This window comes from Amblyomma maculatum, chromosome 6 (genome assembly GCF_055883805.1).
Source record: "Amblyomma maculatum isolate TAMU_Amacu chromosome 6, ASM5588380v1, whole genome shotgun sequence".
Taxonomy (NCBI): Eukaryota; Metazoa; Arthropoda; class Arachnida; order Ixodida; family Ixodidae; genus Amblyomma; species Amblyomma maculatum.
Genome location: NC_139349.1, coordinates 155,338,653 through 155,363,271, shown reverse-complemented (window position 1 = coordinate 155,363,271; position 24,619 = coordinate 155,338,653). Strand labels below are relative to the sequence as shown.

At 46.6% G+C, this 24,619-nt stretch overlaps 1 protein-coding gene across 1 annotated transcript in view; it reads left to right on the top strand.

Annotated features, from left to right (window-relative positions):
• Window positions 1-248: 248 nt before the first annotated feature.
• The window catches only part of nab (NGFI-A-binding protein homolog), a 223,685-nt gene continuing 199,314 nt past the window's right edge, over window positions 249-24,619 (top strand). The window contains exon 1 of the mRNA XM_084608183.1: window positions 249-457. Within this exon, the coding sequence (XP_084464309.1) occupies window positions 265-457 (193 nt within the window). The 5' untranslated portion in view covers window positions 249-264. The remainder of the gene's footprint in view (window positions 458-24,619) is intronic.

Below are 24,619 nucleotides of genomic sequence, written 5' to 3'. Positions count from 1 at the left end.
ACCTTTCAAGATCAAAGGTCATTAAGCATGGTCAAGTGGTAAGTTAGCCATGTGGTCATGCATCTTCTTCCCATAGCTAAGACAATGTACAAGACATGTCTCTAGACTGGCTACGTCGCTGGGGGGCTTTGCCTCAGCTTGAATGTCAGCCGGCCGGAACTATAGGGGGTCCCCGTGTTTGTAACTGGAGAAGTAGAGCCGTCGCTCCAAACATTGTGAAAATGCTTACGCGAGTGTGTGTCGCAGGTGCGCGCCCTGTGCGACATGTCGATGGCCGAGCAGCAGGTGCGCGAGTACCTGAACCACTGCCCGCCGCCGCCGTCGACGGGCGCCGCCGCCGAGGCCAGCCAGCAGGGGCCGCCGGGAGCCGCGCCGCCTCCGTCGCAAGGTCCGTCGGCCGCCGTGCCGCCGCCGGGCTGCCCGGGACGAATCCTGTCCAGGAACGCCAACGGAACGAGTGAGTGCCGTCCGTCCGCCTCCTTTATACGCTATGGTTAGGCTATCTTCCCCCGCCGCCACTGCGAGCTGGGGAAAATCCAGGTTCGAATTTTGTGCATAATTTTGTGCGCGAAGATGACCACATTGCTGGGACCGCTGAGAGCGTAATGCGGAAAAAGATAAGAATCTACACTGGTCAAAGCAACAGTTACTAACCGTCGGTTGTTAACGCAACATATCAAAACGGAGCTATGAAAACGAATTTTCCAAGGGTGCAGAGCCTCCTACTCGCAAAGAATGCGTAAGCGTGCCAAATTTTGGAGCTGGTCCACCTAAATTTCTAAGTCGTAGCTGAGTTTTGCCATAGCCCGATTATGATGGACGCCTGTTTTGGTATAATTCGTACTAAGTCCTATTTCGGTGTTTCAGAGGGGCAAAATACTGCGGGTGGCCAATCTAAATTTGGAAGTCACCACTGAGTTTCTTTTGAGATCAGTCATGGTCAAATTCTGATGACACCAAATTTACGACGTCCAGGAGAGCCACATTTTGCGGATAGTCCACCCAAACTATTAAGATATAAATCCCAAGTCACAAGTCGAATGCAGTTTCCAATGATTCACGGCAGACTTCTGTTTCGAAATAAGTGAAAGATGATCCGAAGCTGTCTGCCGAAGCAGCTTGTATGGCAGGACAGAGATTATTTGCGTGTAGAGTGCAATAAAAGAAGAATATTTAAGTACAACAACGTAACATGTTTGCCTTGTAATTTAGCACACATATCATCATATTGCCAAATTGAAGGCAATTACTGATTCCAACTGATTCAAGTTGGTGACGTTTCTGAATCAAAATTGCGGTATGAAATACCGAACTAGAAAAACACTGTTTGGTAGCAGTCTTAGTTAACTTTGTCTCAATGCAAATTGCAAAAAAAAAAAAATGGTATATGTACGCGTGCTGCCGTCACGGTAATCAAGCAAATGTCATCCATGTCATGAGGAACGCAAACTCTATTTTTATTTACTTTAAGCGGCCCTATTTTATCTGTGGTTTGGATGGTAAAGCAACCCTGAAGAGTTTCCAAAGCTACGTTTTTTAACGTTCGATGCCACGAACAACAGTAATGCACCTGAAATAAAAAAAAAAAAAGTACTCAGCTCATCTTTGATTTGAGCAGCCTTCAACTTTGTATTTTGTACATGTTTCCTGATGCCATAGACAAACTTGGTTGAACAATTGTATTTATTGAGTCATCCTTCTGGTGCAGTCTGCAAAAATAAAAAAAAAAAACATACTGTCCGCTTTGCCGCGTAATCAAGTAGCACAAACTGCCTTAGAAAGGTTTGCCACTGAAGTACGTTGCACGGTTTTGGAAAGACATAACTGTACTCAATAATTTGAAACACATGGTGTACTTGCATAAGCACCAAAGCTGGCATAACAAGGCAGAGGGTTTTAAAGCGCAGTAAGACGATGTTACACGGTGTTCTGCAGCGACACAAACTGACATTGTTCTAGAAATAGAGAACACAGCAGAGGTAAACTTCTATGCTCCGAAACATCCCAGTTTGTCGGGCTGTAGGTAACCTGTGGTAAGCGGTCCAACTGCCAATTCTGGTGTTGACACTGTGACAAAAGACGCGTCCTACACTTGTGAGAATGGCTAATCGATAACGACCAAGTACTTTTTAATGCCACGTGCAGCCCAGCGCAGAGGTAGAATAGCTGAGTGAAATATAGTGCCTACAGGACCTCCAGCTAATAAACGAATAAAGTGTGGCATGTGCATATGTGACAACACGTGAGGCAAGAGGTACTCATATAATCTGTAACGGCTCGCAGGCATATTTCACTTGCGGCCTTACAGCCAAACAGGGAGCAAAAAATCACGGTCATTTTAAATGTCGCTCAACCCTTGATGGCCGGACCTGAACGAATATTTCAGTAAAAAAGATGCTACCTGGAACATAATTATTTAATGGTGCAATAGGTGTGCCTAGCCTGACAAACCCACACAAGAGAAGAATTCACTTTTGCTGTGTAGAAGCGCTCAAGAGTTCCTTCCCGTTCACCAGCACAAATGTCACGCTACTCGTTTCTGGGATATACAGTTCAGCACGTACAATGACTCCGCTTATCCTCACTGAAAGAACGTTCCTTCGTGACGTTGACATAAAGTGCTCGGCCATGGCTCGGCTGACGACCCAGGTTCGATTGCACTGCTTGACAATCCATTATTAATGGCTCTGACGTCATGGCTACGTCAGGGCCCTCTCAACCAGTCAGGCTGTTTCGTGACGTGACCCTAAGTAACCGACGGGGCAAATTTCCCTAGAGGGAGACCTCTAGCCGTATCGCATTAAAAAATAGTCTTTGTGTCCAATATATATATACATATATGGTGATTTTTTTTATTTATTATTATTATTATTATTATTATTTGCACGCTCCTTACCGGGCCTAAGCATCTCGACGCTTTCGGCGCACGTCCCTTGCAACGGTTTGCTTCGCTTTGGCACGAGTGCATCGTTTGCCGTTATTACACTTCACCATGCCGGCAAATTTGCGTTGAGATACTTGTTTTACAACGAAGGAGGGGCATTTATTTTCGTGCTCCCTGGGATTAAATCTCTCTTTTTTTTTTTTTTCCCTCGTCAACACTGCTCGAATCTCACAGCGACTTCTCGTGCATACCGAACAAAGGCAACAAATTGGCTCAACCTCTCGCGAAGGGCTCAATGGCATCTTGACAGTTGTTTACTTTCGCCTTTTTTTCTTTTTTTTTTTTTTTATACGTGGCACGGGCGGATGGAGGGGAGGGTAGGGGGGTCTGAGTGGCTGTTTTTGGGTTTACGCTCAGCTCTGGTGGTGGGGTAGCGAACGGCGTCGCCCGTCGCGCGAGCGCGCGTTTTATCGATGCCCGCCGAATTTCAGCGAGGCTATCAGAGCGTTAGCCGCTCGCGGCGTCCACGGAATAACAATGATGCGGAATAATTGACGCCCGCCGATTAGGCGCTTTTCGGCAGCGCATCGCCGGCTCCGTGCACGGGGCGCGCACGGCAGTGCCCGATGGCTTCCTTGCGTCTGGAGATGCATTTCCTCCATTGCGGGGATGATCCATCTGAGGCATCCCGCGGGAGCCGACTCGCGCGCCGACTGGCTACAGTTGCACTGTCAACGGGGTGCGTTGGCGCACCTGGAAGAACGCTGGAAAACTGAACAAGAAATTTTCTGGAGCGTCCTTCGTGGTGTCATACCATTTCGGTTCCTATTTAGTATCCATCTGCTAGTTAAGTTGGAAGCTAGTTTGCGATAGGGATTTGAGCCTATGATTCATGTACCTCCATTTGTATGCATTGAGACAGACACCGCACCTTCTTTTTCCCCGATAATGAAACCAATGTTAGACGTTTAGCCTCGCAGTGGTGGTTGAGTGGTTAAGACGCTCGACTACCTTATTGGAGTGCCCGCATTCGAACCCGGTTGCCGACCGCTGAGCTTCGGTGAAAGCAAAACGCGAGCCGTTCGCTTGCTGTGTAGTTGCACGTTAACGATCTAGACTCCAGGTGGTCTAAATTACTTCGGAGCCCTCCACTACGGCTCCTATTTCTCTCTTACCACTTTCTATCCCACCTTCCCCTCCTTCCTTACAGCTCGGTTCATGTGCCCGCAGAAAAAACAAAAACAAAAAACAACCGCTTATAGCTAGCTTGAAAGCAAAACCATGCCAAACGGTGCTTTCGCCCGGGATTATTTTTTTCTTATTTTTTTTCTGCTGCTCACTATACGTAAAGATTTGCTGCACCACCGAACCTATTAATGGGGCGATAACACGTTATTCCTGAAATCCGGGTGAGCTTGAGAAAATGAGTACACAGAAGGAGAAGATGCCTGAACGGTGATGCCCGTCATTATTGAGCTTATGCAAAGCAGCTGTTATATGGTTTTGCGACATATGATTTCTCATGTATGCTTTTGCGATTTGCAACCTTTTGATTGCTTCTGGTCATGATCTTTGGGACGTGATGGCGAGGTGACCTGAGCGGCTTTGGTGGCGAGGTGACCTGAGCCGTTCACGCTGGCGTCATGGCGTAGGGGGGTGATTTGCAGAAAACTGGCACCTTGAGCTTAGAAGTCGTCAGTGCAAAGTTTTCAAATTATTCTTCATCGGCAATGATGAAGTAGTGGAACCGATCATTGCTTAACCCGGGCTTCAACCAGGCTTCAAGGTAAGATCCGCAGTTCGCGTAAGACTGTGCAAGAAGATGCAGTGGGGGCTGTTTGCACACAGGACGTTTCGAGAATGCATCATAAATTAAAAAACAAAAAAAATTTGAACGGTGGTGTACTTCCTAGCAATATCACTAATGAACTATTAGTGAGCGTCGTTTGCTTGTCATCTCGCTCAGAAGCATATGCAAAAGTGCACATGCGCCTTTATTATAAATTAACGCGCCTTTGAGTCGGGCTAAACAAAATAGCTCTCTTGTTTTTAACTAGTCGACAGCCATTACTAAGACCCTTAACGATAATGACCCGTGGCCACGAGCCTCAGCTGGCGCGTGGTCCTCTTACTAAGCATGTCTTTTCATGGGAGCAGCATCGATCAGCACAGCAGTCCGTATGCTCGAACGCAGGCAATGCCACCCATCACCGGGTCCGTCTCTCTCAGCTTTCCTCTCTCCCTTGTATTTTTTTTTTTTTTTGGCGAATATGTGGCGCACATTACGTAGTGCAGGTTTACATCAGGCACCGACGACACAGGCACCGAGCTCGGAGTTTCGACGAAGGGAGGCGACAGAAGCACCTATGAGGCCGCTTTTGTACGGCGAAGATTCTGGTTTTCGAAGGGGAGGATAGCTATGCACAAGAATATTTTTCTTCTGGTCTGTACTGACAATAGTACCAACGGCAACAAAACAATTGCCATGAAAACGTGAAAGGACTGCATATATTACATACCTTGACTCACCAATTAAGCGCTCGTGTTCGCCCCGGCGAGAACATGTAGAGTGGGATGTCAGCTGCTTACCGCAGCCTCAAATACTGTCTCCGGGAGGAAGGTCCCGTAATCTGGCGGCCAAGTTCCGCCTGATGCAGAGGTCTGGAAGCCTAGAGTTGCTGCATCAGGCTTTCTGGAGTTGCCTGTTTGGGGAAGAAAGAGAGCCGACAACAACAGAAGCAAGAGAAAAAATAAATAGTTCAAGTTCCAATTAGTGCTCTCATTATCACGATTAGCATAATTACCTTTACCTGAAAGGTACCCTTATGGACGTTACAAAAGAGGGCAGTTGGCAGGCAGGTGTGTCTAGCGGCCACATATAAGCACAGCAAATGGAATGTATATTACAGAACAAAAACGAAAAATAACAAGATGGAAAAAGCTTTGGCAGCGCCAAGTAAGCAAAGGAAGTCAAATCAAATTATGAAACTGAATTAGGTTCATTTTGTCGTTCAGTAGGTCGTTCGATCAGTGTAATTATTTATCTGCCAGTCTATCTCTCTACCACTCAGTCTCAACCAACGAGCAGTTTTTTTTTTTTTTTTTTGTGCAAATTTGTGGTAGGGAGATATAAATTACAAGAGGTGCCAAAGCCAACGGCGAGTAGGAGATTTGCTATAGATAGCGACAACGTGTAATACTCGTATAAGTGTAATTTCAGAAGTAAAGCTTCATTTTTTATTTGCGTGTGCTCTGCTTTACTAACCAAGTCAGATAACGGTAGGCTGTAGTAAATTTCTTTGCCTGCTAATAGCCTCTAAATTCCTTTGTCGTCCGACAAGAGCAGAGGAGCAGCAGCCTACCAAATCAAACATAGGTGCGTGCAAAATAGGGCCTGGTTCTGAAATTCCTCCTATATCGAACCAAATTACAACGAGGGCTGGCATCCGTCAGAGGCCTGGTCATCGCCTACAGGGATGGCACACTGGATGCAAACGCAATGAGGGAACGGCTAGAGTGTCATAAAAATATCTCCACGCCAGGCAAAGACGAGCCCGAACTCTTCACCGGTGGAAGAGAGAGGTGTAAATTCTATTTCCGGCTTTTGTGCGGTTTTTTTCAGTGGCCAGATGTGCATTTCAGGAGTGGTCAAAAGGTGTGCAAGACTGGATCTGTCTTAGCACAAATCTAATCTCTGTGCTTACACTGTGATGTGCACCATCCTCTGTCATTGCTACAGAGTGTGATTCGTTCGCATGTCTCGATCTTCAATGCACTGCCAATTCAGAATGCGACAGTAAGACACTGACAAAGCCAAACACTCCAGCTTTCGAAAGAACGGCAAAGAAGACAAATGACACTAAACATGGTTTCGAGGCCATAGAGCATACTGCAAAATATGACTGGATTGTCCTGCCAAATCCAGCGTGAGCTTCAATTTAGAGACTTCGAGTATCGATTTCTTCAGGTCCGTTAAAAATCGAATGCGAGGGCAGCATTTTCCAAACTTCGGTGCCGATTCCCAACTGAGAGGAAGTGCCCGGGTTACCTCTGCTGGTCCACGTTTTTACCAGTGCGACGTACCGGTTTTGTCAATAGCTATCAAACTGCGTAACGAATGGTAATGACGTAGTGCACCCTTCACGTGCTTATGTGCGGTATATCAAGGTTTGTAGGAAAGCGGCAACCATCCGCCGGCATTCGCACGAAACACCACGTGCTACTTCCACATAGAGCCAACAAGGTTGCGGAGTAAAAATCACGGGAAACGTGTCTCCTCCTCGCAGTTTCTTGTCTAGAGCGATATCGTTCCTGCTGGTATTGAGAGCACGTTGACCACGGCTCTATTCTAAACTTTTTTTCACAATAAAATCAGTGTTGGACCTCTTTCAAATAAGTGCTCATGGTTCCCTGGCAGAAAAGCGAACATTTCTCATCACTGAATAACCGGAAATTCGCTTTTAAATATTTTACTTTTATTTTTCTTCGCACCACTCGATTCTCAGAACGTAGACTCCGTGATCATCGCCTGGACGTGAATGGCTGTATAATCCAGCCACCTAGTCTCCGAGATCCGAAGAAAAGAGAAGCCAAGTCGTGTCGATAAAAGCTGGAAGTTGCGAAATATTTAATCTTATTTTTTTTTTTTTCGAGTTGATGAAATCTCGGAGCAAAGCAGCCTCTTCGTCGCAATGGTGTAGCCTATCGTCACAGGCAAACTTAAATTTGTTATCAGTATCACTATGAGAGCAATATGTCGCCACGGTTACTGCACAAAGCAACCGCACTCTGTTGATAGGCCAAGTCACGGCGGGGCACACTGCGCGGTTGCCTAGCGCTTTGCTATAGCTTTGCACTGGCAGCTGCAGTCCAGCGACACTCCCTGCGGGCGGAAATCTTGTCCTGCTCCTGAAAGCTGCTTTAAGCCGTCAGCTGCTTCAGTGTAGACAAAGATGCGCAAACGCCCTGTCACATTCAAGTCGCAAAGGAGGCGACTAGCTGTCCTCCGCTTTGTTTCGCGCATCCATAGACCAAAAGCTGGAAAGCGATCCACGTATGCTGCGCAAAAAGGGAAGAAATTTGAGGTATACACTGGGCCGTCGTACGCATAAATTACATTTCTCCTCCAATACAAAATGCGCCTATCGAGCAGTAAGCGAAGAAAACGCATCGTACGTGAAGCCTGTCATTTCTCATTGCACATTTTTTGGTAGTGATTTTTTTTCTGTCTCCTGGCTCTAAGAAGGGAACAAAAAAACACGTGGGACTAAGCTGGGATGGTGCACTCACTTCGTTGGCCCCCTTCTTTTTCCTTTTAAGCATATTTACTTCATGCTATGCGGTATTTATCTCTGCGCGTATTTTATCTCTATTATTCTTTGTAACTTTCCTATCATCGTGCGCGCTAGAGCTCGTATATATCCTTTGCGACGGAAGCCTATAAGAAACTAGGAGAGCATAAAAATGGAAAAGAAAAAAAAACCTAATCTAAATTTATATGGCGGCCCAGCAGCCGCCATTTTTTGTTGCTTCATCCTCCGCGGCTACGTCTCTTGTGTTTTGCCAGTTCTCGTCTATCGCGTTCTTTCCTGGCCGTCTTCTCTTGCTTGTGTTTCGAGCGGGCCCAAACCGCCTTTATTTTTGTTCCCTCGCCGCCGACGGCCGACTGCTGTCTGGATAATCTTTCTTTCTTTTTTTTTTTTTTTGTTCTCTTCTCGCTTACTTTTTGGTTCCTCTATCTATCTGTCTGTCTTTTCTTTTCTGTGTGATATCGAACGGCACAAAATTGGTCTCTCGCCCCCACGGCGCGTTCGGGCGCATTTGTATTTACATTTCTCGTGCTCTTTTTGTTCCCGCGATTTACATTTGTTGATGCGTGTACCAGCAGCGCTGCTTCGGTTTGCTTTTGCTGGCGCACGACGACGCCGGGGCCCCTTTGCTTTCTTGCGCTTCTCGTCGACGATCAATGTCGTTTGCGGGCCTATCTGTATTTTTTCTCGCTCATTTTGATTCCCTTGCCGAGAGCGCCGCAGCCCTATTTTTTGCGCGGCCCTCGCATTTAGTTGCATTAACATTATTCCGTTTGTACTTGCGCGCTTTATCTTTTGCCTCCTTCCCCGCCTTCGCAGAAACCACTCTGTCTTCTGGTGTGTCTGCCTTCGGGTCGATGCTTTGCTTGTTCTTCGGACTCTTTTTTTTTTTGCCCCGCGTCTCTCCCACCGTTCCTTTTTTTGTTCTCTTCTTGCTTCGCTTGCTCTACTTTTCGGCCACGTTGTTTTATGAGTCGGGGCCGCTTTGCGTGTCCGCTTCGGAGCGGGTCAAACTGCGAGTGCCACATAAAGCGGACACGTTTTATTCATTTATTTACTTTACGATCACATTATTGCCGTCATCCTTTTATTTCCCCTCTTATTTTCTTTTAGCCCAATGTCGACATCCGGGGCGCCGCCGTGCCAAACAGGTTTCCACACAGCCACTCCGTCTCGGCTCTTCCCTTCCACACGTGTTCTCCCTTTATTTTATTCCTGCTCTGAACTGAGGCTGCTTTTACTCGTTCAGTTCTTGTCTTCCCACTTTCTATTCTTGTTCCGCGAGTCTTGTTCAGCTTGTTCTGAGCTTGCGTCGTTGTGGCGAGAGAGAAAGGTATAGGGTGATCGTTACTTTTTTTATCTTTTACTGTCTTTGGCAGAGCTGGTCGAGAACTATAATTTTTAGCTTTTTATAACGTAGCCTCGTTTTATGAGCGAGTCTCTTCAGCCGGACTTGATATTTCCCTTTTCTTTTTCCTGATTTACCGTTCCCACTTTATTGCTGTATCGTAAAATAATTCCTCGCGAGCTCTTGGATCCCTCTTGCGTTTTCCCTTTCCCATGCGTTAATCCGCGAGTTTTTGTCGAATTTCACCAAAATGGAGCCTTTGTTTTCGCCACCTTCACTAGATCGTCGCTCCCTTCGATGAACGTTCGTGTTGAGCTCTCTATGGCGGTATCCCTTCTGCCTCTTCCGTTCGACTTCTAATCACGGAAGAATGTCATCACTACGTTGTTTTCCTTTATACGTGTGCTGATTGCGGTGGGTCTATTCAACACAGTACTTTACTCTCCTGTGGGGGAATAAACACCATCGAAGAGTAGGCGAACACCATTCAGTCCTCCTTGGCAGGTCGGCGACATTTTCGTATTTAGTGATCTGTCAGAGGCGTTATATATATGAGTTGCTGTATTGCGCGGCGTGTTTCGGGCGACTGGCAAACCTATCGGCGGCATCGTCTGCACATGTTGCCGATTTGGCGTGTGTTCGGTCAATTTCTCCACATAACAGCTATCGTGGATCCCCGAGTGAGTGCATGTATGGTCGTGTCTTTTTTTCTCAGCTTGCACTAGCGCGGCACTGCATTCTGTCCCACTCGCCAGCAAAGCATCTAATGTTCGTTCTTCTTTCTTGTTAGTAGTACTTGCGTGCGGACTAGTTGGTTAGACTAATCGATGAATCTGAACACTTCTGGACCGCTCTCTCTCTCGTGTGTGCGTGTGTGTGTGTGTGTGTGTGTGTGTGTGTGTGTGTGTGTGTGTGTGTGTGTGTGTGTGTGTGTGTGTGTGTGTGTGTGTGTGTGTGTGTGTGTGTGTGTGTGTGTGTGTGTGTGTGTGTGTGTGTGTGTGTGTGTGTGTGTGTGTGTGTGTGTGTGTGTGTGTGTGTGTGTGTGTGTGTGTGTGTGTGTGTGTGTGTGCGTGAGACTATGGAGCGCCAGAAGTCTTCAGATTCTTTCTTCTTGTCGCCTTTTGGTCCTGCCGGCATGATTTCAACCTCGCTAGCTAATTTACCTGTCCAGTGCCCACTTTGTGGAGCGTCCACTACCTCCGTCCCATTATTATTGTGCTGTTGCTGGTATTGCTACTTCGTCCCTGCTTGGGGCTGCTCGCATCAGGTCTCAGGGTCAGAATCCGGCAGCCCCGGCCGCGTGCCGTTGACGGCGAAATGCCCGAAATATGGTATGCTGTTTGACGTCTGTGTTCGTCAAAGAACCGCGGGTGCATGATGGCAGCGCTTTTCCACACGGCTGCTCTGCTCATGCGAGCATATCTCCACGAGTGGAAAAAGAAACTTCCAGCTCCTCCTCCTCCTCCTCCTCCTCCTCCTTCCTTCCTTCCTTCCTTCCTTCCTTCCTTCCTTCCTTCCTTCCTTCCTTCCTTCCTTCCTTCCTTCCTTCCTTCCTTCCTTCCTTCCTTCCTTCCTTCCTTCCTTCCTTCCTTCCTTCCTTCCTTCCTTCCTTCCTTCCTTCCTTCCTTCCTTCCTTCCTTCCTTCCTTCCTTCCTTCCTTCCTTCCTTCCTTCCTTCCTTCCTTCCTTCCTTCCTTCCTTCCTTCCTTCCTTCCTTCCTTCCTTCCTTCCTTCCTTCCTTCCTTCCTTCCTTCCTTCCTTCCTTCCTTCCTTCCTTCCTTCCTTCCTTCCTTCCTTCCTTCCTTCCTTCCTTCCTTCCTTCCTTCCTTCCTTCCTTCCTTCCTTCCTTCCTTCCTTCCTTCCTTCCTTCCTTCCTTCCTTCCTTCCTTCCTCCTTCCTCTTCCTTCCTTCCTTCCTTCCTTCCTTCCTTCCTTCCTTCCTTCCTTCCTTCCTTCCTTCCTTCCTTCCTTCCTTCCTTCCTTCCTTCCTTCCTCTTCCTTCCTTCCTTCCTTCCTTCCTTCCTTCCTTCCTTCCTTCCTTCCTTCCTTCCTTCCTTCCTTCCTTCCTTCCTTCCTTCCTTCCTTCCTTCCTTCCTTCCTTCCTTCCTTCCTTCCTTCCTTCCTTCCTTTATTCATTCATAAATATTTATTTACAAAGATGAACTGATGCTTAAGGAGGAAATGAATACAACTGCCCTGCTGAATCCTACTGCATATGCACCCTTCATGTCAGCCAATAGGGCGCAGTGACAGATGGCAGCAGCTGTCAAGCATACGCTTGTTACTTTGCGGGCGTGTAGTTAGCGCCTCCTGAAACCGCATGCCGCCTGCATCTCCCACGTCTGCTTGTTTTCAACCATTTTCATCCACTCTCACATCCATTTTCGTCCACATCTCGTGAAATCATGGTCACTACCCGGTTTCAAACAGTGCTAAATTCTGTCCGTTCATCCGCGGCTGCATTTTCAGTCTTTCTCCTTTCACTCCCTCCATTCTCCCCGGTGACCACCTAGGGTGAGGCCTTTTGAAACCCGTTTTCTGGCATTGCTAGTAATCCCTCCCTTCGCCCCCACCTCCGTGTCACGCCGCTGGACATAACTTTCAAACGACTTCTTTTTCGAGCGTGCTCGATGCAGCTTCTCGCACTGGGTGCGCTGCGCGGCTGGGTGCTTTCTTCGGGCTTGATTCGGTGCGAAATTTAGCAAAGTGAGCACGGCAGTTAGCTGTTCACGACTAACATTTTTTCTTGCTTCTAATTGTCCCTTTAACCGCAAAGGCACTAATCCGTGGCTTACTACTAGTAGGACCGGAATCTTGCCTCTACGTATAGCTTGTCAGGCTGCTGCGTAGCAAAATTGCGGCGCAGCGACGAAGGCGAGGACGTAGATGCGAGGTTGGCAATCCTGTGGCGGGGCGTGAGACGTAGCGTGTCGTGAAACGTGATTTGTTCTCTTTGCTTATTGTACGGTTTAACGTCTCAAAGTGACTCAGGCTATGAGAGACGCCGTAGTGGAGGGCTCCGGAAATTTCGACCACCTGGAGTTCTTTAACGTGCACTGACACCACATTGGTGAGAAGTGCATGTCTCATTTTAAGCAACAGCACAAAGCTAGGCGACAAAAAAAAAAAGGAAAAACCTGTGTAGCATAGCTTTCATACTATAAAAGATTATTAACCAAAATTATCTGCACTTTGTCTATATACAAAAGAACTGCAGATTTGCTTTTTGTAGTCACCGGTAGATGTCGTAAAAGTATTGTTAGATCGATGATTGCAACAAGCCACCCGTTGCTCGCTCTCCTGAAATTATTCTATGTTTGCTCCTCCATTCGGACAATGTGTCGAACACAAACTGTTAGCCTAACCTGCTTCTGTTCCCGAGGAGCCACACTAATCTCGTCAAGAGTGCCCACTCTCCATCAGCTGGCTGACGTGTTTTGAACTTTGATCTGCTGACGACAGGGAATTCCCCCGACTATTTTGAAATCATCTGCGATAGGGCTACGTCCATCCCAAACATTCGTCGTTGGTGGATGGTGCTAGCCACAAGAAAACACCTCATCGTTACCTTCAAACCCCCCCTCCCTCCCTTTTCCAAGAAATATTTGTACCCTCGTGGAAGCTCTGCCCACATGGAGGAGGCATCATTACGAAGGCTACGCTTACTTTTTGCCCTCTCCTGCAGCATGCCAGCGATTCCAGCCCTGATTGCTGCGCATGCGGGGGGCAGTAAACTACGTGGGAGGTGTCCATTACTCAGTCAGAAGTGTAGAGGGGTCGCTTGCGTGGCATTCTATGTGGTTCTCTCTGCGTTGCCAGTGTGCCAATTCTTTTTAATTTGTTGAACAAACATTATCCTACGATGTAGAGACGAATTGCTTAAGAAAATCCAGCGGAATATGAACTATATCTGAAAGCTGACAGGTAGCCCCGGTATACCCACATCCGAAACGTTGACCGTGGTGCAAAACTTAGTCCCCTTGGTGAATTCAGGTGCTCCGCACAAATCGACGGACGTCTTAGTTCATGAGCAATGCAGTCAAAGAAACCCAGTGGGAGGTGCAGACGGAAATACAGATCGCCGTGTACCATCATTCTATGCAAAGCGTCATGGATTCTGTAAGCGACCACCTCAATTCAGATATATATAAACAAGCAGGCCCGCTGACAGTTGTAAAAAAAAAGGCCTTTCGCCGAAGTATTTTTCTTGAGTAATTTTTTTTGTTAGCATAAAAGCTGTCTGAAGTATCCGTGAAGAATGAAAAGCTGGTCTGAGTAAAAAAGAGAATTCGGTCATGCGTGTAACTAGATGCAGGGCGATGCATTATTTTAGAAAATTACACTCACGTTCTTCTTTCCTGTCTTCCTGAATGAAGCAACGTAAGAACTTTTCGTGTCTTGTGGATCTACTACAGCCAAGTGTGAAAATGTACAGAAAATATGTTTTAGCTGGAATGTTATTGAGTATAATGTAAAAAATTTTCTAAAACCACATAATTTTAGGATTTCTAGTGTCGCAAGAAAATGTGAAAAATTCTTAGATTGTTTCATTGATGGAGACACACACAAAAACAAACAAACAACCGAAATCAAATTTTCTGAAATTATATCTATCGCTGCTTCCCTGCTTTCACGCATGTTTTGTGAATTTGTTTCTCACACCAACTTTTGTTTCTTGGCGGGTACTTCAAATTGCGCTTACTTCAGGATTTTTTTTTTTTTTCGTGGAGCGACGAAAGACATTTGGTATAACTGCCAACACGACGATGCATTATTATTTTTTAATTCGTTTTTTTTTTTTTCAGAAGAGCTGGCTCCGCCAGTTTATGCTGTCCGGGACTTCATTGTGTCGAACTACTCTGTAGTAAAAAAAAAAAAAAAAACAACAAAAAAAAAAAACAAGGGAAACATGCTCATACATTATTACCATATTTTTTTGCTTTAAAACAAGTCCTGTTAGGCGGATGTTAGCACTATAAAGAGGTCGAAGCATCGCTAAATAATTTCTTGGTGAGGCTTCACCTGTAAGAAATGCAGGTCAAAAAAATTTCTGCACATTTAGTAACACGCTTACAGGACTGTGGCCGTGCATTTGACATCATGAGCCAAGCCCTATAAACTTTGGCGAAAAGGTTATCTGAATAAACTGTGCGGTACGTCCCACCACTTAAGGCTAGTCAGAAATAACCTTAACCTCAACTTCCTAAACAATCAGGTTGTATTGACGCAGAAACTGCGATTATATGTTGTCACGTGGTATTGATGACGAGGTCAGAGGCGCAAATATGTGTGTGTGAAATAACCTCAACCTCAACTTCCTAAACAATCAGGTTGTATTGACGCAGAAACTGCGATTATATGTTGTCACGTGGTATTGATGACGAGGTCAGAAGCGCAAATATATGTGTGTGTGTGTGTGTGTGCGTGTGTGTGTGTGCGTGTGTGTGTGTGTGTGTGTGTGTGTGTGTGTGTGTGTGTGTGTGTGTGTGTGTGTGTGTGTGTGTGTGTGTGTGTGTGTGTGTGTGTGTGTGTGTGTGTGTGTGTGTGTGTGTGTGTGTGTGTGTGTGTGTGTGTGTGTGTGTGTGTGTGTGTGTGTGTGTGTGTGTGTGTGTGTGTGTGTGTGTGTGGAAAAAGCTTGCAATGCAAGGATTTTCTCTAACCCAGCACTGTCCCTACAGTTTTTTTTTTTATATGTCATGAGGAAACCTTGCGGACGACGTCCTATTATGCTTAGGACAAATTTTAGTGGTTATCCGGAGTAACCAGGATCGAACCGGACCACGCCGGTGGCATTCAATGAAGGCGGAACGGAGAGGCGTCCGTGTGCTGTGCGATATTAGTGCACGTTACAAGATCCTCACGTGGTCGAAATTACTCCGTAGCCCTCAACTACTGCACCTATTTCTGGCTTTCAGAGCGCAGCTCTTTGGCGCCCGTTCCTGGGTTTCGCGGCGGCGTCGTCGGCCTCGTAACCAGTTCCGCCCCCCTTTCAGCCCTCCAGTTCGAGCCGGCGCTTCGGCAACCGGAGCCGCCTCGCAGAAATATCGGGGGGGGGGGGGGCGGGGGGGGGGGGGTTCACTCAGCGGCGAACGATGGGGGCAAGAGCGCGCGCAGCAACCGAAGAACACGAGGAAAGGAGAGGGGGGAGGGGGGGGGGGGTCACCGAAGGCAGCACTAGCAGCGACTGACTGATGCCGCTGACGCCGCTGGCGACTCAAGACAACGTGCTGCGTAGAACGCCGTCGCCGCCATGCAGAAAGAGAAGGAGTGCACTTTTTTTTTTAGTGCACTTTGGCCGCAGCCTACAGCGACAGAGCACGTGAAGCACCATCAAAGAAGTGCAGCTATGAGCTGCTGTGCGAGTTATATCACAGTCGGTTCCGGATCTATCGCACCCGGATATATTGAATTATTTTTTACATCGAACTCTCTGAGTAGCCTCTTGAAAATCCCCTGCAAAAGGAGTCGCGTCCGCATTAATCGAACTCCCGCTTAGCCGAATATTTGATATATCAAAATGCGAGACGCGCCTCAGCAAGCTGCGCTTCTCGTAATGGCACCCCAGCGATTATTTTTTGCGTGCGGAGCTGGGTCAGCTGCGCAACCTTGGGCCCTCCCTGGCAGCTCTAAAGCTGTGAAGTCACTTTATGAGTTAAACGCCGAGTCCGCTTAAAAGTGATCTTGTGTCTGGCACGCTTGTTTTCAACGAGACACTGTTGCCACGCGGGAAAGCAGAGCTCAATGCAATGGTTACCGTGTGGTGAAGCCAGTCCAGCTGACCGAAGGCTTGCGACGACGTCTGTTTTGCTGCTGGAGACGGAATAATCAACTGCAACCTGTTTGAACTACGGAAGTACACCTCGCATGGTGAGCGGTGGCATTTCCCAAAGCACCGTCAGCAGCAGATTTAATGAACCCCAACCACAACTGCGCATGCGCCACGTGGGGCTAGAGGTGCGAGCAGCTCCACTTTTGGGCGTTTGGCGCTCGGCGACGCTCGGATCGCTCAGTCGTGCGCGTATGTGCGCTGCACGGGCGGCCATGCCCGAGGTGAGCGATGGGCTGCCAGTGCACCGGCGTGCAGCACATCACAGCTGAAAGCGTGCCGCAAGCTTGGTTACATCGTATTGACGATTCTGTGTTACAGAGGAGCTCATGTGCTGGCATGTTCTATACATAGAATTATCAATATATCGAACCCTTTCGCTATCCATTTCGAGTTCAATATTTCCGGGATCGACTTTATACTGCCCTTCTCTCTCCCGCTATTCATTTAAACACGGTTCCGTGTAAGTTGCTACGTCTCCACGAGGGGACGTAAAGGACGTAGAGGTTCGCGACAACTTCAAAATATAACTCCTTGCAAAAATTAAGAATGTCAAACAAAATATCAAATTAGAATAGTTTACTGCAGTCCTAGTAAATCGGTATTGCGGCTATAAAAGTTGAGTTGAATTACCCTTCAGTGGAAGTAATTGTAATCAGTTATTTATTTTCTGTTACGTGTACAAAACTGATGCAAAATCATTCTTCAAGAATCATTTCCATTGCGTTAATCATTTCAATAAACGTGAGATGCATGCCCCACAGCTAAAACGAAGTTTATATGTCAAGTGAAACCGTGCTTAGCGTTAAAGTTAGTTAGTTAAATCGCATACAATTTAGACCTATATTTTATAAAAATAAAATTCTAGGAAGCTTGTTTCGTTCTTGTTGCTGAATGAACCCTAAACATTTCTTGAAACCTGTTAATGCACACCTCTCTCTCTCTCTCTCTCTCTTTTTAACATAAGAGACCTAAATATTGCACACGTTTGTAAAATAGTCACCACCATAGTTTTCAAGCTGTTATTTTTTGTGTCGAGAAAAAAGGATTGTGCGCACGCAAGTCGTACATCGCATCTTGTTCACATAAAAGCGGAAATTTCTAACAGCAAAAAGAAAAACGAAATTTGAATTCAAAAATTGAGCCTGTACTCTGTGCTCCAAGAGACTGGCATAGACAGTGGCGTCAGCTTTCCCTTCTGATCAGCGGTCTCAAACATGGTGCCCGCGGACGCTCGCTATGCGAGGGACGAAATTTTTCCAATAAGGCCTTAGCAATACCAGCTAAGCAATACCACGAGACCTCTACTTTCGATAATATTAAGAAACCGCACGACAGGCCCATATAAGCAGTGGCTGATTGCTATCCTGTGAATATAAAGAAACTATGACGTGTTGGCCAGTTCAAGGGTTCAAGTTCAAGCATATGTGGATGATATATCACTGTTAAAAATTTGCGAGGGGGCACTAGAGAAAAAATATGAATAGTGTGTTGTGTGTGTGTGTGTGGGTGGGGGGAGGGGGAACAAAGGCTAAAATCCCTCGCACCTTCTCCGCAGCTTCTGGGTAGTTCCTGTGTGCTGCAGCCGGACTGACTCGTCTCCTTATGTATCTACCGGACCTCTCCCGGCCGAACTGTGTTATCCGGCGACGCTTTTTGCTCTTTGTGTGCTCTCCAGATGGCGACACTGGCGTTCTCTTCCATCTCTCTACTTTTTTTCTTCGCTCGCCCTTCTTTTTCTTCTCCAGCGAGAGCCATTCTGGCGACTTTTCTCTTGGCTTGGCTGTGTGTCGCTCGTCTACTTGTGCCAGCCCTCCCCCTCCTCTCTTCGGGTAACGCTCCCCGCTGCAAGCGTAGAATGGAAATCGTAATTTTTTTCGGCGCGGTATTTCTTTTTGCCATAGATGATTTTTATTGCTCCGGGAGCTCCTACTTGTACATTCGTATCTCTTTCGGCCGGTCGATATTAGACGAAAAAAAAAAAAGACACCAAGAACAAAAATCTGTCGCATCGATTCGCAGCTATAGAGTGCACATTCAGCTCTCCACGAACGAAGCGAACAATAATAAAAGAGCAGCGGGCAAATATAAGCTCGTCGTGCGGGAGCGCCCCAAACACAGACAGAAAAGAAAGCAAACCTCTGAGCACAGAAAGAAAATGCAGCGACTTGCACCACCAGTTTCCGAGCAAGCAGAAATAAAATAGGCTCGACTGGCGGGGAATCTATCGCTTTTTTTCGCCCTTGCCTCACTTGGTTTACTTTCTCTTATTTTGGCGTGGAGCGCTCTCCGAATGTGCCCAACTTGCTGTTGTTACTGAAATTCTGATTTATCGTCTAAATTCTTTCATCCTATAGCTGGCTGTGTGTCTTTCTGTTTTATCTTACTCCCATGAAAGAATAACGGGGAGGCCCGGCTGTGAAAAAAATAAATAAATACAGAAGTGAAAAAGAATATGAGCGCTGGCAATAGGATAGACGGCTACACTTTTGGCGATGAAAAAAGACAAATGGTACGAAAACCTTCGGCTAGCTGGAAGCTAGAGGAGAACGACGGATTTTTTCGTCCTTTCTTTTGTAGTGAGTTATATTTATCGCGGAATGAAAACTACTAGAAGTGTCTGAAATACAAGAACGTCAAAACGAGCCTTTTTCCTCATGTCGATGGCTGGAATAATGAAGGAGGGCGAAGATAACGCCAAGGTTTCCGCACTGATAATGAGAGCATGGTTTAGTTACTGTTAGAGACGAGGATAGGAAAGAGGGAGAGGGGTGTACACGCAGATAGGTGCGTACAGGGCGTTGCAGGCAGCCTGACGTCGGCGCAACGCAACCTTGCGACGATCCTCGTTCTCAATGCACGCTCAAATTGCGTGAAAAGGTGAAGCAAGCTCAACAAAAAGCAGAAGCTATATGCGCTGGCGCGTGCGGCTGGCACCTCTTGTTCCTCATGACACGCCATATAACAGTTTGCATATTAAATGCATGCGTGGAAACGTAAGATTGTTCTTCAAGCCAAGCGCGTTCTTGACACCAGGGCTTTTTTATCCGACTTTTTTCAATACTTTCCATCGCAATAATTTCCGCCAACCCAACTGGAGCAAGCACTCCCGTATTGTTGCGACGCCTATGTGCTCTGAGAGAAACTATTTTAAAGCTGTATCATCCCAGGCATTCGATATTTAGGTCGAAGCCGTTTTTTTCGGTCGGTCGGTCGGTCGGTCGGTCGGTCGGTCGGTCGGTCGGTCGGTCGGTCGGTCGGTCGGTCGGTCGGTCGGTCGGTCGGTCGGTCGGTCGGTCGGTCGGTCGGTCGGTCGGTCGGTCGGTCGGTCGGTCGGTCGGTCGGTCGGTCGGTCGGTCGGTCGGTCGGTCGGTCGGTCGGTCGGTCGGTCGGTCGGTCGGTCGGTCGGTCGGTCGGTCGGTCGGTCGGTCGGTCGGTCGGTCGGTCGGTCGGTCGGTCGGTCGGTCGGTCGGTCGGTCGGTCGGTCGGTCGGTCGGTCGGTCGGTCGGTCGGTCGGTCGGTCGGTCGGTCGGTCGGTCGGTCGGTCGGTCGGTCGGTCGGTCGGTCGGTCGGTCGGTCGGTCGGTCGGTCGGTCGGTCGGTCGGTCGGTCGGTCGGTCGGTCGGTCGGTCGGTCGGTCGGTCGGTCGGTCGGTCGGTCGGTCGGTCGGTCGGTCGGTCGGTCGGTCGGTCGGTCGGTCGGTCGGTCGGTCGGTCGGTCGGTCGGTCGGTCGGTCGGTCGGTCGGTCGGTCGGTCGGTCGGTCGGTCGGTCGGTCGGTCGGTCGGTCGGTCGGTCGGTCGGTCGGTCGGTCGGTTCCTGCTTCTTTTTTTTTCCTCTGCAGTGCTATTGGCGGCTTGCTTTCTGAATTACTCAGAGATCGTCAGGGCTAAGAGTTGACGGAGAAGCCCTCAGTGATCAGCGATTCGCTGATGACATTGCTTTGCTAGGCTACTCAGTAGAGGAACTGCAAAGCATTATCGATGATCTCTGTAGGCAAAACGGTAGGTTTAAAAATTAACCTCACGTAAGCTAAAGAAATGTTCAACAGTCTCGGTGAGCCACAGCAGTTTACGATAGGTAACAAAACGCTGTGAGCGGTTTAAAACATAAAGGGTTTAACGTATTCTCCGGGCGACGCAGAGGACTATGTGGAGAAAAAGTATAATTGTAACGTTCAGAGAGGCGAAGCCTGCATATGGCTGAGTTCAGAGCGGTAATTGAGGTCCCATGACCTCTTTTTTGTTTTTGTTTTCACTGAAATCTTTATATCTGGTGGGAACTGTCTCGACACAAAGGAATGAGTCTTAGTTTTCCAAGATCCACTGTATTTTTTTCTAAAAAAAATTGCATATCACTAGAGGTGGAAAACGCCGTTTTGGCCTTTCAAAACGTTGCAGGATTGGAGCCCTCGTGCTTGTGTCCTAAATGTTTGTCGTCTAATATTTTAACTCAATCAACCTAGCCAACTTTTACTTTTATAAGAGCGTCTTGAAACCTTTTTGTTGTTGAAATTGTTCAGCAAAACAACAACAACAAGAGCAATAAAAACGAACGCATTGCTCGAAGAGCAACACAGTGAAAAAAAACTCAATTTCAAAGACTACATTCTCGCATGAGTATTTACGTTGTTTTCAGTAAAACTTATGTGTAATATGTAGGCTATGTTTTTAATTTCAGGAAAAAGTCGAAGTTCCGGACCGCTAGGTGTTTCCACAACACATCAAAATTGTTCGAAATTCAAAAAAAAAAAAGCAAAAATTAAAGAAGAAACATTATCTTCGATATTAATTAAAATCTCCCTCAACAATTCTCAGTACTTCAGAAGTATTGCAGTCTAAATAAGTGTTGCATTATATTGTTAATATTCAGCCATACGTTCTAGCACGATGCAATAATGTGTTGTCACTGAAGCAGTTTCTCTATTATTCAGGTCTTGTTCTTTATTGCAAAAAGATTTGCGGCTGTAGCAACGTCCGTTATTTCGCCATATTATTTCGAGATCTGTCAAAATAAAAGTATAAAAATTGGACTAAATTTATTCTAATTATTAAAAAGCTCTGCATTTTCAGTTTTAATGGAAATCCCCTAAGAATAACTTCAAGTTTATAAATATCAGGCTCTTGGCATTATGTAAAACGAAAATATAAAAATAAACATAAAACTGAACACATTTTTATTCTATAGAATATCTTAGGGCTTCCCCATAGGAGTAGGCTCAAAATTTCGATGTAATATTTGCTCAGTTTAGTTACATTTTATCTAATGCAATATATAAACCCTTCCCATTGTTTAGAAAGCCGTTTGAAAATTGAAGATATGGTAGGTTTATGGTGCGCGGACTGCGGACTGTTTCTGACGTGCTTCTAGATCGCGTCTCAGTACCTCAATAAACTCCCATCCTACGCAGACAGAAAGAGGCACACAGCACAACGCTGGACTGACAACTGAGTTTATTCCTAGGAGATTCACGCTCAGTTGTCAGTCCAGCGTCGTGCTGTGTGCCTCTTCCTGTCTGCGTCTTTCCGCTGGTTTCAATCTTTACCAATATGTCCAGCTCTCCACTCTACTATAATAATAATCGAAGTTCTTGTTTTTAAATTGGAATCGAAGTTGTTCCTTTTTTGAGGTTTTCAGCTTTTGGGCAGATTTGATGCATTATGGAGAGACCTCCTAGCGATCTAGAGCTGTATCCTTTTACCTGCAATTAAGAACATCTGCATAATAAAGGAAAAAAAGAAGGTTTAACGACAACGACGCAACGCGTCGTGCCAGAATGTAATGTTGAGAATGCACTTCTTTGCATCGCGTCGGTCTTGAAGCAATCTCTGGTAATATTTACTAAAACTATGGTAACAACAAAATGTTTCAAATAGATGTTAGATAGATTTAGTGACTAAAACTACTAGACGATTACATTTGATAGCAACTGGACCCTAAACATGCAAATGTTTCAAAACCGGAGGTTCCATCTTTACTGATAGACTTTTTTTTTTTCCTTGATAAAACGACGGTGCATCTTCCAAAACTAAGGTTCATTTCTTTGTGTCGAGACATTTGCCTGCCACATATAAAAATTACATTGAAAAAGAAAAATGTTCATGGGGCCTTGATTACCATTCTTTTCTAAAGCACGCACTCATGCATATATACTGAGTGAGGAGAACAGACGCGAGTTAGACATTCAAGTCCGTATACATTTAGAAAAAATGGGCAGGATCAAGACATGGAGTGCGAAGAGAAGATAACCGATGAACGCTTAACGAAACAAGCTGGATTCCAAGGGAAGGAAAGTGTAGAAGGTTGAGTCAAAGAGGTGGTCACATGAGATAGGACGACTGCGGGGTTGAAACGGATGCAGCTGGCACAGTATTGGTGTTAAGTGGAGACGTATAGAAGAAGCCTTTGCCCTGTAGTAGTTACAGTGTAATAATGATGACGACGATGTTGTCGATGATGATTAACATCCCTCAATTTTGAAGAGTTAAACTCATTCTTCCTTGCATATAGTTTTTTTTTTTTTTTTTCCTCGCGTTGATGTATTCATGAACGAACAAGACAAAGCAGCAGGTCTCCTATCTGTTGCCCCCAGGACATGTTTCAATGTAAAGGCTCAGAGCTAGCGAGGTACATACCGTAATCATTAGACAGCCGTAGCCCCGCCAAACAGTCGGCCTATTCGCAAAATTACTAGTTGTATAGGATAGTGCCGCGGATTCTGACGTAGAGTGTGGTTTGGACTTACTTGGTTCATGGTTTACAAGGAGGCAAGAACCGCAAACGAATGGCGATGACAAGAAGGACTACAGCACACACGCTTCCTTGTTTTGGTAAGACAGCGCGGAAGACGTGATTGTTCTAATTCCGGAACACTTCAGTAACCACTTTCGTCAAACCGATCGATTCACATTTTTCCAAGCATGCGTCTCAACGCCTGTGATGACCAGGTCGCTGCTGACCAATATCAAGGGCCAAAGAAGCAGTGACGAGAAAGAATGGCCCCAAAATACGACTTCACTCGTCCAAGCGGTACTATGCCGCAGACGCGCGCGCCGCGTTGGAAAACGTCGTTGTTTCCGGTGCAGCGCTGCTTCTGCGCCTGAGCTAGCGACCCCTGTGGGGAGCCTCGTTGACGAGGTAATAACCAAGTGCTCTCTCCAGCGGAGAGATGGCGCCACCACATCTAATCCGTCCATCCCCACGCATAGGCGTTTTCAGGGTTTCGCAAGCTTCCCTTTTTCGTTTAAAGAGAGGGATTTCTAAGTGAGGAGGGTAGGGTTTTGGAAGTAGGGGTCCCATTACCACAATGAATTTCTGAGACTTACTACGTAGAAAAATTGTGGTTTTGCATGGTTCCGCCTCTGAAGTTCCGCTGTGGGCGCAGGTAAATACGTCACGTTCTTGCCATTACAACCACATATACGACACATTTTACTGAAAGGATCTTCTCATGAGGCTGCGATCAATGACACCTCGGAACACATATGGAAATTTTCTTTTTTTCTGTTATTTGTGGCTATTGTGGGAAAATATTACTGTAATCCTTACGTGGCTGAAGTGTGCATAGCCGAATATTTATATTTCACTGTGGCCCCGACCCCTGACTTACATACCCATGCATGTGTTGGTTAACGGATCGACTCTCGACCGGCAGCTAGTGTATGTTGGGACTAGCAGATTTGTGCAACATCTCGAGCAGATTCGAATGCAACGGGTCCCGCAGTGATATCCACGAAGTCGAGCTGGAAATATCACTTACTTGGCTGTCCTCCGTGTGTAAAATTATCTCGCTGTGTGGGCAGACATATCTTCGACCGGACGGCGGAGAGCACGACTACTAGCGATTGGTGAACTAGTATAGCATATGATAACCAGAGCGCTCCAAGGACAGAATGCATAGAAGTACGGGCTAAAACCGGCCGGTTTGTCCCATAATGCAGTAGTACATTGCAGTTTTTTTTAATGCGAACGCTTTACTTCGCTATGTTCACAGATTTCTGTCCGCAGACCGCGTCTGCACATCGCGTCCGCAGATCGCTTCCGCAGACCGCGTCCGCAAAGTCGTGTCCGCAGCAGTTGTGAGTAATTGAGAAGTGGTAGAGGTTTATGAGTGGTGTCAATCGATAGAGGGTGACGTAATGTTGTGTCCGAAAAAATAATAGGGCAAATAAGTTAATTAGGTAATTAATTAGAATAACTGGTTCACAGGGAAGGAAAGGCGCATTATATGTCACACTTGTTCTGTGGACACCTGAAC